Below are 15,284 nucleotides of genomic sequence, written 5' to 3' on the forward strand. Positions count from 1 at the left end.
CATTCTATAAAAGCATACAGCGTGTCACGCACTAACTGTATTACAGTGCTCAAGTAATGCACAGAAGGATCTTCTGAGGAGAAGGAGGGGTTAACAGAACCACAATCTTCATAGGAACAGACTGCTCGGAAATGTTCTCCCGGAGCCATGCAGCTCCGTCCATTCATTTAAGAGTTAAGAATCACCGTGAATTTGAAGGGTACTGGCCTGTAAATGTTTCTGAATATTGTATTTCTGCCTTATAAATCAGTCGTTTAACTCTCGAGCATTCACACCCCAGGTTTTAAGCAGAGGGGCTGGTGTCAGGGCGATCCCCACCTGTGCTGCAGGGCTGTCCACCCCTCCGTGCCCACACGCCGCTGTTTCTTCCAGGAGTTATTCAGAATTTTCATCTGTTGGAGGCTTTTTTTTTCTCCCCTAAACCCTTTTGGTCAGTCCTCTAGTGTTCAGCTGCAGTTGTTAGTTCAGAGCAAAAGATCCAAGTATCTTCTCTAAAAGTTAAATATTTTTTAAAAAAACAATTAAAAGCCTTTGCACTATTTTCCCTCCAATCCACAATGTCAAAATACTAATTTAACTGTTTGGCTTTCAAAGAGAAGCGAGTTGCAAATATGTAAATACTCCTCTGACTTCCCCCTCCGCTTTCTTAAGTATAATTTATAAAAACATTTCAAAGACCTTTTAAATGGAATCTCAGTTCTGGGAACATTTTACCCCAAATACCTGGAAATATTGGATTTTAACATAAACAATAACAACCCTGAAACTCTAGCAGCAATGAAGCAACCTATCATTGACTTTTTTTGGACAGGGCTAGTACAGTACAAACAGGTTACATTTCAAGTCTTGGAAACTTTAAGCCCTGCTCACATAATCAACAGTAGAAATGTAAATATTCATTATAGAGACTGCAGGGTTTGGGTGCTCAACATATATTCAGCTTAAATGCTGTAGATGATTCTACTCTAATCTAGTGGTTCCAGAAGTTTCAGAAAGTAAAGCTGTTCTGGTTTTGTGTGGTTTTCAAGTATGCTTCTGAGCTTCTGTTATCTTTCTGATCAGGAACATCTTGTCACGACTTTCCTGGAAAGATACAATAAAATTTACCCCTTTTACATAAACAGAAGAAGAAACTACAAAATCTCAACTATCTTCTCCACCTACTAAGCTGATAGGTGGCTCCCCACACTCTCAGTTATCTAAACAATTTTAAGTTTACAACTGTCTTGATTTTATTCACCTCATGTTAGGTCACACACTGGTAGCTCTCTATTGTCCCTTGTAAAAACATCTGACACACCTAAAATTTTAAAACGCTATTGCTAAATAGGAGTTATGACAGGGAGCCCTTCACAAAACAGGAAGTCTATTGCTCCTAAACCAGTTGCTCTTCGATAACTCTGCTCAACCCACTGATTTTCTTACAGTGTCCCATGCAAAAGAAACAAGTACAGGAAGAAGGCTACTTCCTAAAAAGCTTTGAAAGCTTTACTAGCAAGGCTAATTTTAGAACATGGAATATGAATGCTGTCAAACCGGTACACGGCAGCAGCCTCTAATGGCTGGTAAATGAGCATCTCTGCACTAGCAGCATTCTCTGAAAGGTCTGGCAGTGGTGACTTTCTCTGGCTCTTGCTGTGCTGAGAGTACCTGCTGCAGGCAGTGCTGGGACCTGCACTCAGCAAACAGACCAAACGTGAGGAGTTGGAAGAACGGGATGCTTGTTTGTGAGAGTGCAGGAGGAAAGAGAGACAGAGTTTGCGTAAAATGGTGGAGGGGACAAAAGCACAAGCTTCAGGTCCTACTTTGGCAGGATCAAACACACATGCATGTAGGAAACAGGACCAGGGTAGAGAAGAGAGTCCCACAGCTCAGAGGCCCACTCTGTCCCCCATGTGTGTGGGCTGATGTGGTCGGGCTTTGCAGCTCCTGCTCATACTCGAGTAAAACAACCAGGCAGAAGTGCTTGCGATTTTTTTCCTATATAATTTATAAAACTTCAGTGTCTGTCCAAACACCAAATAATTGCAAGACTAAGAATATGGCTGTTCTCCACTAATGCAACACACAAACAAAACTGAAGCAGTATTAAAAAAAGTCTTACCATAGCCAGTTGCTCTCTCAGCTGCTCAACAACTCGTTTGTGTGCTCCAGCCAAGGCAATGAAATAGAACATAACAATGCTGCAAACAAGAAACCAGCATTACATGTTTACATCATACGAAACACTGAATGAATCAGCAAAGGGCTGTTCCGGGCCAGAGGAATTGCCATTTCAGGCATTCACTTCAGATAGAAGCTACTGGGGAGGGAAGCAACGAAGAGCACGGGAAGACAGGACATAGCCCTGACTGAAAGCAGCTGAACCAGACGTGGTTCTGTCAGCAGGGAGGGACAAAGTGCTTGAGGATGCAGAGGCAGGACATCCTGCAGACGTGACAATGCTCGCTGTGGGTTGAATTTACAGTGAACAGCTACAGAGTAATATTACACTAACTCCTTATTGCATGTATTTCTAAGGTAATCAGTGACCCAGAATATCACCTACAATACATAAAACCATGAAGAGTAGCAGCAAGAACTAGAATGTCACAAATACATTTGTAAACCTCTCTCATTCCCCCCTCCCCCCACCTTTCAAATAATAAGAATTATGGTAGTAGTTCAACTTCTGCTCTATCTGTTACAAGGGCTTTATGATAAACTATTAGAAAGAACTTTGGAACTCCAAGTTTAACCTTGCCTTCACCTCAAATATAATAACCCACCACCGACCAAAATGGAGGACTTGGTATTTCCTGCTTACACAGTGACAGTGCAGGAGAACACATAAGCACATGTCCAGGAAGAAAGGGTGAGTTAAACCCAAAATAAGTCACACAGTTTCTCAAGTGCAGAGTTTATAGAAAGTCTCACGTAACAAGTCTCTATGATCTGAAAACGGTCAGGCTGAACTGAAACAGAAAACAAATCTGTACCCAAGATTTAAAAAAGAAAAAAGAAAAGAAAAAGATCACACCTTTTTACTGTAAAGGGTAGAGGTGATCAAACATTGGAACAGGTTCCCCAGAGAACCTACAAATTCTCCATCCCTGTAAATATTCAAAACACAAATGGACACGGTCTTGGGCAACTTGCTGTAGCTGAATCTGCTTTGAGCAGAGGGGCTGGACTGAGTGCTAACCAGAGATGCCTTCCAACCTTGACCATTCTACGATTCTATACTGAAATTTACCTTATGGAATGACTTAAAAAAAAAAAAAAAAACAGTTTGTGGACAGGATTTGAGGGAGGGCTTGAAATATCAATTAGCAGTATGATTGGTAGCTGAAGTTTTTGAGAAAGACAAGTGAGGGACATGGGATATCTGGGAGGAAAGGGCATAAAGCTAAGGAATATGACCAACAAAGACAGAAGAACTGAAGCTTGCTATGGGCTGGGAAGCCTCTGACAAATGACAGTAAGAATGGTCTAATACTTGTTTGGTATCAGTTCAGTAAAGAAGGAAATGAACCATCCAGTTACACAACCGAGGTGTCCAGAGTACTTACCAGACAACCATAAAAAAAGGCACTGCAAAGGCTTCTGATGCTATACCATAAAGGACCTTCTGCAAATCAGTTGGAAACCCAAGTATGGTATCTGGAACAACTGCCCAAGAAGTGTTAAAATTCCTGAATGGCCCACATGCCTTAGAGGAAGGGATACTGGAAGAGAACGGAACAGAAAAGAGGTGCTGCACCAAAGATTAAATAATCCAAAACAATTCCTACATTCTTTTCCTCATTGTGTAAAAACAAATTTGCCTCTAAAAGTTATTTTTATGCCTGTGGGCTAAGTAATAATTCATTAAACACAAATATATTTTATTCTAAATTATGAACCTAAAGTTGCATGCCTGCTTTTATGGAACTAGCAACCTTAGCATTACAGCAAATGAGAAGTTCATAAAGGTTAAATTGTCACTTACTATGCTATGCTGACTCCCACAGGAACAAAAGCCAAGAGGAGCCCAATCAACAGCACCACCAGGAAGAAAAAATTGGAACTTGATGCTCTGATAGGCCTAGCTGAAGGCTTACGTGTATGAAGCAAACTAATCTGAAGAAGGAAAGAGAACAAGAGTAGAACAATATGTAAATATCTAAATAAACATGCAAGTCCAGTTATACTTTCCCCATCATCTCAACTCTCCATCCTCAAATGTGGTACCGTCTATCATCACACAACCTTCCTTCGATGCACATGCACTGAAAAGGGCTAAGGCAGAAATACTTCAGGTTCTAGTAGCTCTCAACATCTCCTATTTCAGGTCAAGGGTTTGTTCCGAAGGGCCTCGTACACTTGCACAAAGTCAACAGACATCAGTCATGGGGTGTACGATCTAGCTCACAACCTTTAGTTTTGAACTACCAACAAGAAGATGTGGAAATGCTTTACTGTGAATTTGCTGCACAGAAGGAACTCTCTGGTCATAAAACAAATATTCCAATATGCAAAACACAGGTCTTAAACTTCCATTGCATCTTGTGTTTTCCCTTTTGTTTAGGCTGATTTTTTTTTTTTTTAAGTTTTACTTGGCAGAATCTTGTCCAAGTTTTAAGCTCTGTTGCTAGTAAACGTACCATTGCAAAAAAAAGCATTATAAACTAGCTGTACCATATAGCTAATATATAGTAATGCTAATATTAGCTAAAGCTAATATACAGCTGTATATTTTTTTTTACAGAGCTAGACAAGTAGCTGATGCAGCAGACACTGAAAAGAGTTTTTCTTAATCACTTCAAAACAACCCTCTACCTTTTTTAAAAGAAAAAAAGTAAAAAAAGGAGCATGGAATTCCATTACCCTGTATCCTTGGGTTTTTGTTTTCTTTAAAAGCTAACTTAACTTACAAAAATCACAAAGGTGCACTTAATTGTCTTCATTTACTACACACCTACATTACCTTTTTAATATAAAAGACAATAAAGTATTTTATGGTTGCTATTGCTGGAAGAAGCGGTGAATAGAAGGTTCCAATCCAGCAGAGAGTTTGCCCATAAATGATTTCCAGGACATTATCAGAAATTCCAAATTCCTGCAAACCGTACCACTGAATTAACTTACAGGAGCAGTGGGTAACTAACAACCTAAAATAAAGAACATCATTAGTTCGAGAGTGAAGTTATGCAGTTTATCTGAATCCCAACACATTTGAAATGCGTCTTCAGAACATGCAGAAAATCAACATTAAAGCATTAGACAATGTAATAGAAAAATGCCTGAAGAAATAAAGATTCACATATCATAAACCACACAGCTATTTGACTAGCAAATACAAGTGATCAAATCACCAAAAGTTTGATTCCATTTTATTTTAAAACTGGAGATCTGGTTAGAAATATAGGGGATAAACAATGGAAAGATGAAACTAGTATTTTAAAAGTCATTCTACAAAAGAACGCTCAAAAGGTAGCGATACTCACTTTCTAGGAAAGTCTATAAATAGAGTCGCAGCCAAAATCATAATAAAATCAAATATCACCAATTTATACATTTCTTGCCCAACTTGAGTTTCCCAGCACTATAAAAAGACGATAGGAAAAACAGGATTAGAAGTCTAAATTAAAAAAAAAAAAAAAAAAAAAAAAAGGAACTACAACAACAAACTTCTAAATGAACTAACAACATGAAGTTCAAATCCTATTAACTCCCATTTCTAAAAAGCTTTTAACTGTTCTAGAGTTCCCAAGCTTTTTGTCTGCTTGTTTTGTTTTTAAAGAGGAAAGACCTTTGTCTCACTGGTGCAAAATGCTGTAAAATAAGTAGTGTCAAAACATAGCCAATTCAAATAACCTGTCACTGGACCAATATCCATCAGAGTTTTTAGCTCAAGGAAAGATCTGTGATATATATACACAAAAACTTCACTAGTTTATATCAAGCAGTAAGAATCGGCATAGGGCATAATATGAACAGCAACCTCAGATTTGATTCTGAATACCCACAGGCAATCAAATCACATGAAAAAATCTCTAATCACAAATTCAGATGATTAAAGACCAAGATAAATCTACTTACAGGATAGAGTTCGTAATTGTACCCACAAGCACTGCACTTGTCAGTGGCACAGCTGGAGATCTGACTCCACAGCGAGAACATGAGAACACCGATATTGGCCAGGCGCACAAAGACACACCTGAAAGAAGGGCAAAACCCCATTCCAAATCCGTCAAAAAAGAGCCATTCTAGCACCTGGCTCAACTTACACAGGAGTCCAAGGAAGTTGCACGGGGCTCTAAACGCAGAAGTGTTACACACAGCTTTAATAAAACGATCAGCTAGAAACCAAACATATTTCTTCATCAATATGTTCAGCTGCTTTTCACCTTCCCTTCTTTACACTATGGTCCAATGCTTCTTTTCTCACTATTGTTCCTAGAGTGTTTCAGTTGCTGACCTCAAACCAGCAACGGGTTGCTATTCACTCAAGCGCTGCTTTAGCGGCCAGGTAAGAGTTTTTTGTATTCAGCACTTCCTCTTAGGAGGCTTCAACACCTTCAAAGGCATTTAGCCAAACGTGAAATACTAAGCACAGGGACTTGACAGAGCTCAGATGCTTCAGCCTCCATCTTACCACCTTTTTCTACCAAACTCCAGTTTTCCTTTCCTTATAGTACCTTGAAGTTTCTTTCACCCTGAAGCTTTTAACTTCTGCCTTGGGCAAAGTAATGCTTCAGTGTCTGCTCTGCAGCATTATACTATGAGTGACGCTGATTGCTGTGAACTCATGTTTGCTCTTCCAAGGAAATGCTGCACGCAAAGCAGCATGAGTCTATAGCTCCTGACTTCCCTACTAATTATCCTGGCTGTAGAAGATATCCAGCTCACAGAGTTAAATAGGATTGAGAGGAAAAAACCACAAACTGAAATGACTGCACTGCAATCAAAATAAGACATCCAGATTTAAAATTAAAATTTCCAACTAAACATAAAAACAGTGTCTTCCCCTGTCTTCCAGGGACCAGGCCATCTGTTCCAGGGAGTCAAAACTATCTGCTTCTCGACATCAGAATGTTTACAATACTTCTACCAGGAAAAAGCTACTAAAATGTCCAAGATAACAATAAGAAAATGCTTACCTCAGCAGTGTGAGCCTGATTTCAAAGGCTGGTGAATAATCTTCAAGCCTGATTAAAAGTGAAAAGATCTGAGGAGCAATGAAGTTGGCCAACGTGATTACGATGGAAGGCAAATACTGTACCAAGAGATTAGCTTCAAAATTTATATTGTTGCCATTCTGTGCAAAAAGAGATAAGAGAAAGATAACCTCACACAAACACATTTCTGACATTATTCTCTCCAGCTACCCATAAGCCATCCCTGTACACAGGTAACATCTTTGACTTCAGCCTCCACACCTAGCTGGAGCCACAAGTCTGCTCACTACTCTGAACTCTACTTTTTCCACGCACCTTCACCAGTAACTACATCCCCTTCTCTGGCTGTTAATATTTCAGTGCTTCCCCCAAAGCTTCTGTTTGACAAAGTTCATTCCTTCTCCCAAGATACGTATCAGACACATTCAGTGTCTCCAGTTACTCCCTCTGTACCCAGAGAGGCCCTCCCACTTCCCTGTTACTTTAAGAAGCTTCTCTACACACTCACTTCAGCAAGGTCAAGACAAACTCCTGAAGCTCTTCTCTAAGTTGTTTGATACTGCTCTATCCTCACACACCTCTGACACAAACATCTCTTTAGTCCCCATTCCCTGCTTCTCTCTCTGCAATCCTAGCACTTTACAGAAGTTAGGAGTTAGGTCCACAGACAGCACATCTCTTCCTAGAGAGAACCACTGCCCATCACATCACCAATACTGAGGGGACCAAAAAGCGCAAGCTCTATTTATATAAGGTTAATTCAATTCTCCAGGTCCTCCAGAGATGTAGTTACTGATTATTTCACACAGTAGGCTGCTCTTTTACTGCCTCTGAACCACTCTTCCCAACAGTTTGGCCTGCAAAGGGTGAGCAATGCACCCTAACCAGATTCTCTTCACTAATGATGCAAGAACCTTTCACTAATGATGCAAGAACCTTTTTCTTCTGTAAAGTGCTCCCTGCTTAAAGTCTTCCTGTTTCCCCACGCAGAGGTAACTGAAGCCACAATACTGATCATAATCTTTACTAGTCCCTCTTTTTGCTCTTCTTTTTTTGCAGTTGAGCAGCAAACGAAATCAATGTACTGACCATAAGGAAGTTTTTTTTTTTTGTTTTTAATCCAGGTAAGTTCTGTGGGCTAGTTTACCGGGCAGACACACAAGCATTTCTAGGAAGAGGTGAGAACAGTTACAAAGGAATGAGGGCTGCTTTTCTTGGCAGCTGCCAAGACATGACACTATAGTCTCTGTTTCAAAGGGAGATATCACTGCTCTGCTGCAACAATATAATCCTTCTCACTCTCTCCTGCTAAACCAATTCTGCCTCTACAGAAAGTGTTTGCAGATCCCTTGCAAGGTGCTATATTAAGATACTTGACTCTTTTGCAATAGTTCCTCTTGCTCTAGTCACCAGTCTCGTATTTCAGTTTGTCCTAATATCATGTCTGATACTTACAGTGGAGCTATTTTCTTGAGAAAAGACAGTTGCTCTATAAATAGAGTAAAAACATCCTGATAAAACTGCAAGGACAATTATATTTATAAATACTCTCAGAGAGTAGATGCGCAGCTTGTCTTTCATTGTCCTGTCAGCTATTTTTTGCTTCAGTCTTTCTTCTTCCAAATCTGTCTATAAACAAAAGGGAAAAAAAAAGGTACATTTTTCCAGTGCAGCATGAAATACTGTGTCTCCTACCTCCAGGAGGTACAACCTACAGCCTGCTCCAGGACAATCACTCCACAGCCTGCCCAGAGCCTCTAACACAACAGTGCCTTTCCATTGACTTACCCCAGTTCAAGTTTGGTCCCCAGCTGGTGAGCTCAGTCTACTCAGGCTGGGAGCCCTCTATCTGAAAACAATTGTCTGGTAGTCCTCTTATCTTTGCTATACTAGTTACATATCTCCTTGAGGACAGGAAGACAACTTCCCTGGCTGTAATGAGAGACTGATCTCTGGTGGCTTGGTTCTAACATGCCAAACAGGTAAATCAGCTCATTCTCATCTTCATGCTTCTACTTTCTAGGTAGGTTAAAAGTCTCCAGCCCTACGACTCAAGCTTGTTCCTTTTGTGAAGGAAAAAAGGGATGGAGATGGCACAGAAAGAAGCACACCTTTGAGCAGGCTGCTCAGCAAACTTGCTATGTTTCATCTTGGCTGAGGCAAAAAGGTAATAATTGCCTGTGAAGGCAATAACCCAGCAATTTGAGCACAACCTCATTAAGCTGGGTATTTTCTGTGGCCATATTTCCATCAAGCAGGAATACTAAGGGGTAGAGTTTTCTAAAAGGGGGTTATACAGACAAAGAAAAATGAGTACAAGTTGAAACACAGAAGTTCCATCTCCATGTGAGGAAGAGCCCTGGAACAGGCTGCCAAATAGATCATGGAGTCTCCTTCTCTGGAGACCTTCAAAACCTGCCTGGATGCCACCCTGCACCACATGTTCTAGGGGTCCCTGCTTGATTGGGGCGGGTTGGACTAGATGATCTCTAGAGGTCCCTTCCAACCTTAACCATTCTGTACTGCTTTCACCAGAAAGGCCTTTCAGATTCTCTCTTTAGAGCGCTTTATGATTTTGGACACATAGTAGCTGCATTTGTGTTTTTGCATGTACATACATGTCATAAAGACACCTTGTAAAGAAATTACAGTACCTTTTTTAACCAGCTACAGTTCTCTCAGTGTATGGAAAGAATCGCCTGCATTTTATTTCTCCCCAGACAACTGCTTACAATATTGCAGACTTATAACCCAGCATATGCAAACTGATTCCCAATAGTACTAGGGTTTTGTCCACAGCTGGAAATACTTTTCCTGATAGATTACGTAGGAACTAGCACAGGAAGGATAACTGGCATGTGAGAAAGGGGCAGATAAGCACTTTATGGGTTTGGCTTCAGTCCCTGGTGGATGGGAGGAGGGCCTTCAACCTCTGCACCAATCCTTCTCATTTTGCACCACAATTCTTGCTATTCAGAAAGCAAGAGGATGTGGGTTCCCCACCCGCCTTGACTACATGCTACTCTGATCTTTCTTATCCCCAGTCTGTTTATCAAGCTATATCAAACAATAATGAAAGAAAAACATTTAAGTTATACTCACTTTCAGCTCATACTGCAAGCTGCGATGTTTGAGCCGTGCTGCACTTAGATCTGTAATGCAGAAGTCCCAGCCTGCAAACACTTTGTTGCAGTAACTCTGAAACTGATCTTCAGCATGCACCAAGTTCTGCTTAAATCCCTCCACAGACCTAGAAAAAAGATGCAGCTCTACTTAAAAAGCAGTATTTTATCCAAACAAAAACAAAAACAAACAAACAACAAAAAAAACACCTCAAGCAACCAGGCTCAAAGGTGAAGTGATAGAGCAGGAATAGCAACCAGTCATATCTGCTTTATATCAGCAAGACTTTAGGAACCTTTGGAGTGAGGTTCAGCAGCAAAGGCAACTGAATCCAGAATTGATCTGTATTACTTCCCTCTGCATTTGCCCACGCTCACACATTCCCACTGCATCCAAAGCTTTTCTGACATGGCAAAGAACTGGCTCAGGAAACTGAGCTGGAAAACTATTGTATTTCTTTTTAGTTCATTTTAAATAGCTTATATCTTGAATAAACAGTTTTTTGCTGGCTCAGCTCCCCAAGAGCCAGCATACTCAAAAACGTAACAGAATTCATCACTTATATACAAAACAGTTCTGTGTTCCCTACAGGGGGGAATGCAATGTAAACTCTACAACAGGTAGCAGTAAATAAAATATAACATTTTTACCTTTTTATTATCCAGAGGAGACTTAATCCAAGGTAAGCAAATGTAGTCAGCAGGTATGCTAGCGGTAAGTTGTACCTAAACATACTGATCCATGCAGCATCTATTGTGTAATAACCATAAAACAAACTTGTCACTTCCAGGAATCCCTGTGGAAAATAAAAAAAGCAAAATTTAAATAAAAATTTTAACACGAGCAACAACTAGTCAGTTAAATCCCAGCTAATTTTAACTAAGCATTTGATAAAATAAACAAATGTACTACTCAGTCCCCAAGCAACCCACCTGCTTCTAAATACTTACACTGCCTCTAACAAACTAATATAGACACTGTGTGCTTAAATCCTCCATCAAAGAGCCTGGGACAAGAACACCAAGAGCCTACGCAGAGAGCACAGCAAGAAGCACGCTCCAGAAAACAAAACATTTAGCAGCTGGGGAAGAGGAGCATGTGACCAGCTGGCCTCAATGTACTCAGAAAAAGCCAGTTTGGAAACTCACCTTCCGGTGATACTTTAACATTTTACCCCAATAATGCCTTACCATTTCTGAAAATTATCAGAACATCACTTCACACTTTACATATGATACGTGACTTAGAAACTTAAAAAGAATATCTGATCACTTACAGTGCCAGTGAGCAAATCTTTGAGGTATGTGTAGAAGTAAACAAGGCCTTTATTACCACTAGGTGAATAAACAGTGCAGTGAGGCTCTGCCAAGAAAGATGGGAAAAGTCAGTAGAACAGCAATGCCCATTAAACTGTGAGATGAAGTCAGTTCAAATGCACATGTTCCTGAACAGCAAGCACTTTTCTTTTGGGGAGCCAGCAGGGAGGACCCAGAGTCATGCAAACGACAAGAGAACATGGAGAAAACTGTTACCTATGCTGCTTGCAGGAGCTTCAGCAAAGCTACTGTTGAAAATTCCATATTTAGGGATGACAGTGGGAAGGGTAACAAAGCTGAACATCAGGATAAATATCACAAAATTCAGCAGGACCAGAAAACGCAGAAAGGAGAAGTAGGACTGGATGCCAGTACCAAATTTTCCTGGAAAAAAAAAAAGGTGTTACTTATTAAGTTGTATTAAGGAAAAAAACATATATAAAAAAGGCGCAGATCATGATTTCAGTTACACTGAACTAGGAAAAAATTTACTGTCACTAGTTGCAAATATTCTGCATTCATAACAATACTAGCAAAATGGAAACATAACTTGATCTTTTCATCCAACATATTTCTGTCTACTCCTTCATGGATTTTATTATCAGCAATAACAAGGGAAATAGGCAACTTCTTAGATGAATAAAGTAACATCTGAAACTACGCACACATATGTAAAACCACACACTATCAATAACAGAAGCAGCCTGAAACAGCAGCAACCATCGTGGCAAGACAAGTACCTTCAATGCTGTGAATATCATGCCTCCAAAGCTCCAGGTAAGAACACAGCTCCTTGGCTTCATCGAGGACTTTTCTCCATGATTTATGGCTGGTTCTTTTCCACTGATTCCATCCAGATAAAAATTTTATATTAGCCTCCTGAAAGTCCCTAAAAAAACAAGAAATATAACCACTAAGCAGAACTACTTTTGCCACTACACGTAACTGCACAAGAAGGTGGGATGACACATGCTACTTGTCTCTATCTTCTCCTCTTGTTAACTGTGATACAATGTTAATTCAATCATAACAAGGCCTCTCATGGAGAGGAATCCAACTAACAACAGCCCAACATAGCGATGTGAAGCTGTACTTCCTGCAAGGAGGTTTGGTGAAGTTTCTGTTGAGAATTTCATATTCACAAATGGCAGGAAAAATCAGCAAGGACACTTTCCTTAGAACACCTGACCAAAGTATCTTCATCGAGGTGCTGTTAAAAAAAATTAATTACTTAACATTAAAAGTTGCGGGGGGGGACCTGTTCAGAATAGATTTTTTTCTTTTATAGAAAATTAAAAGACCTCAAAGGTACAGTGAAAAGTCCAAATACGTTGTGAAAAGAAAAAAATATATACACATATACACATGGCACTATAAAGACAATTACACATCCCATTTGGATTTTACCATTTTACCTTTATATTGCATCTTCCAATTCTTACTAAAAAATATTAATCTTATAATGCTTTGAAAAAGTACCTGCAAAAATGCTGCACAAAAATAGAAGACGAGGATTCCAATTTTGTAAATGATTTGTAAGCAAAGCTACTTATGTGCATAAGTGACTCACTGAATTACTTGCACACAGCATTGAGAGCACAGCAAATGCCAAGTGCGCTGTCTTGATAGGGTCCCTCATCTACTCACCTGAAGGTAAAAAAAAAATGATATTTTGTCAGGAAACCGAATTAAACCAATTTGCCACAAGCAAAGAGGCAGCAGATGACTTCACCTCTAAGCGCAAACACAGCTATTCTCAAAAGATTCCAGTTAGTGGAAACTACAGGCCTCAGCACGCAGTGCAGATCCATACGGCCTGTGTTGGCTCTGCATTTCACGCAGAGCGTGGGCCGCACGCCCCCTGCGTTACAGTTGATCCGTGACTGCTTCTCAGAGTACTTTCTGTTGGGCGTTTTGTGTTGGCAGCTGCTGCCCTGACCCCCATCAGAGCTGGAGAGGAGAGAGCTGCAACTTCTGGCCTCCCCACATCGTCCATCGAACACCGTGCAGAACTTTGCGCGCTTCCCTTCGCCACGGCCCAGGTCTTCTGCAGGTCCTCCCTGCAGCCCGTGGGATTACACTGCTCCAAGGCACATAGCAAGGGCGCAGCTTCCCAGGTCCGTTACCTGTTCCCAGCCCTTCCCGCTCCCTGCTGCATTCACAAGAGACGAGCTCCTGCCCTGCCCGGAGGACACTGCACCTTCACCTCTCCCGGGTCCAGGCCGGGAAGCACCTGGTTTAAAGGTCCTGCTGTTCTCCCGGCATCGCAGGAGCACGCGAAACACCCTAGCCCTGGACACGCTCCCTGTACAACAACGGAGAGCCTGCACAGGCAGGTGGGCAGCGCAAAGAGGAAGCAAAAAGAGACATAAAGAGACCTCAAAAAGTTATTTCCGTGCAGAGAGATGTGCCAGAGAACTCACAGACACACAGACTGGGGGGGGGGGGGGCATTTAGGAGGGGGAAAAAAAGGTGCCAGGAAGAAGAGCACAGCAGCAGCAGTCCCAGGGCAGAAGGAGGAGCCGCTCGCGAGGAGTGGGGCGCCTCGCAGCTCACCTGAGCCGCCGCTTCTCGGCGAGGGGCAGCGGCTGCTCCCGCAGCGGCAGCGCGGCGGGCTCGTGGCGCGGCGGCTCCGCGGGCGGCTCCCGGCCGCCCCCCGCGACGGCGCGGCGGCTCCGCACGGAGCGGTAGCTGGGCAGCTCCTGCAGGAAGGTCCCCGGCGGCGCGGCGGGCACCTCCTCGGGCGCCGCCAGCCCTGGGGGCGAGAGAGCGAGCGGCGGGGCTCGGGTCAAACATGGCCCCCGGCGTTCCCCGCTTCCTTGTTGCCTTCCCGCCCCGCGCCCCCTCAGCGCCCACTACCTGCGCCCGCCGCCCAGGCGCCGCTCATGGCCGCGCGGGGGGACCCGCCGCTCCTCAGCCCCGCGCCGCCGCCGCCGTTTCCGCAGGCAGCGGGGCGAGGCCGGGGCCGGGGCTGGAGCCGCCCCTCGCGCGCGCCTGGCCCGCAGGAGGCGCCCGCCCTCGGTGGGGCCCGCGGAGCCTCCCCGTGCCCTGGAGGCCTCGAGGCTGCCGAGCGTCGCCGTGGGGGGTGGCCGAAAACCGGGCCATAGGGCCGGCGTTGCGGGATACCCCTCGACCCAGGGCCGGGCAGGCTCAGGTGTCTCCCGGGTTTCCGCGTGGGCCCGCACTGGAGCCGGTTGTGCTGCCTTGTCCCCTCGTGGGGTGGCGTTGGGACAAGGGTGCTGAGTGTCCCCAGCGAGCCTTGCAGGGGGAGCGCAGCTTTGTGCCCCCCAAAATTGCTCATTGTCACCCTGAGTGGCAGGGGCAGGGGGTGCCGCTGTTTCTCTGTCACCCGTGACAGCCAAGTTCACTTGTTTTCTAAGTTATGCTAAACATCCCAGAGAAAGCTGTTTTGTGGGATAGGTCTCACCTTTAATGTGAAAACACCATTTTTCTGAGGAAAAATGTTAAGTAGAATGAAGTTTACAATTGATTTCATGGTGTCACATACACAAAAGAAAAAAAGAATCTAATTACTCAGACTGTGTTCTAACATCAGTTAAATTTGTAAACAAGTTTTCCATGCTTTTCTGATTCACTTCCTTTGCTAGTTAGGAAAATGACTCATCAGTGAGTTTTAGGATGCTGAATCCCACCTATGGAGAGGACCCTTCTTAACTTCTCTCACCTGTGCTCATTAGCGCAG

The 15,284-nt window shown here is 42.8% G+C and overlaps 1 protein-coding gene across 1 annotated transcript; it reads right to left on the bottom strand.

The window, feature by feature from the left end:
* Nucleotides 1–635: 635 nt before the first annotated feature.
* Nucleotides 636–14,882, bottom strand: TMC7 (transmembrane channel like 7). Its single transcript, XM_088523240.1, has 16 exons — nt 14,441–14,882; nt 14,138–14,363; nt 12,322–12,470; nt 11,798–11,965; nt 11,542–11,627; nt 10,916–11,061; nt 10,245–10,392; nt 8,598–8,771; nt 7,125–7,282; nt 6,064–6,181; nt 5,469–5,566; nt 4,949–5,132; nt 3,971–4,101; nt 3,552–3,707; nt 2,105–2,183; nt 636–1,083 (listed from the first exon to the last, which is right to left on the bottom strand). The coding sequence occupies exons 1-16, from the start codon at nt 14,880–14,882 to the stop codon at nt 1,024–1,026; spliced, it is 2,523 nt and encodes an 840-aa protein (XP_088379366.1). The 3' UTR covers nt 636–1,023.
* Between the last annotated feature and the right edge of the window lie 402 nt (nt 14,883–15,284).

Source organism: Tinamus guttatus, unplaced genomic scaffold (assembly GCF_059628265.1).
Source record: "Tinamus guttatus ecotype Peru unplaced genomic scaffold, ASM5962826v1 Tinamus_guttatus_pri_ptg000172l, whole genome shotgun sequence".
Taxonomy (NCBI): Eukaryota; Metazoa; Chordata; class Aves; order Tinamiformes; family Tinamidae; genus Tinamus; species Tinamus guttatus.

Bases quoted from the DNA above. Each gene is read 5' to 3' on its own strand.
- TMC7 (XM_088523240.1), bottom strand. From the start codon at position 14,882: ATGAGCAATTTTGGGGGGCACAAAGCTGCGCTCCCCCTGCAAGGCTCG. The intron at 12,471-14,137 runs GTGAGCTGCGAG...TTGTTTTTTTAG, and splicing joins GCCGAGAAGCGGCGGCTCAG to GGACTTTCAGGAGGCTAATA. The intron at 11,062-11,541 runs GTAAGTGATCAG...TATTTTCCACAG, and splicing joins AAGATTTGCTCACTGGCACT to GGATTCCTGGAAGTGACAAG.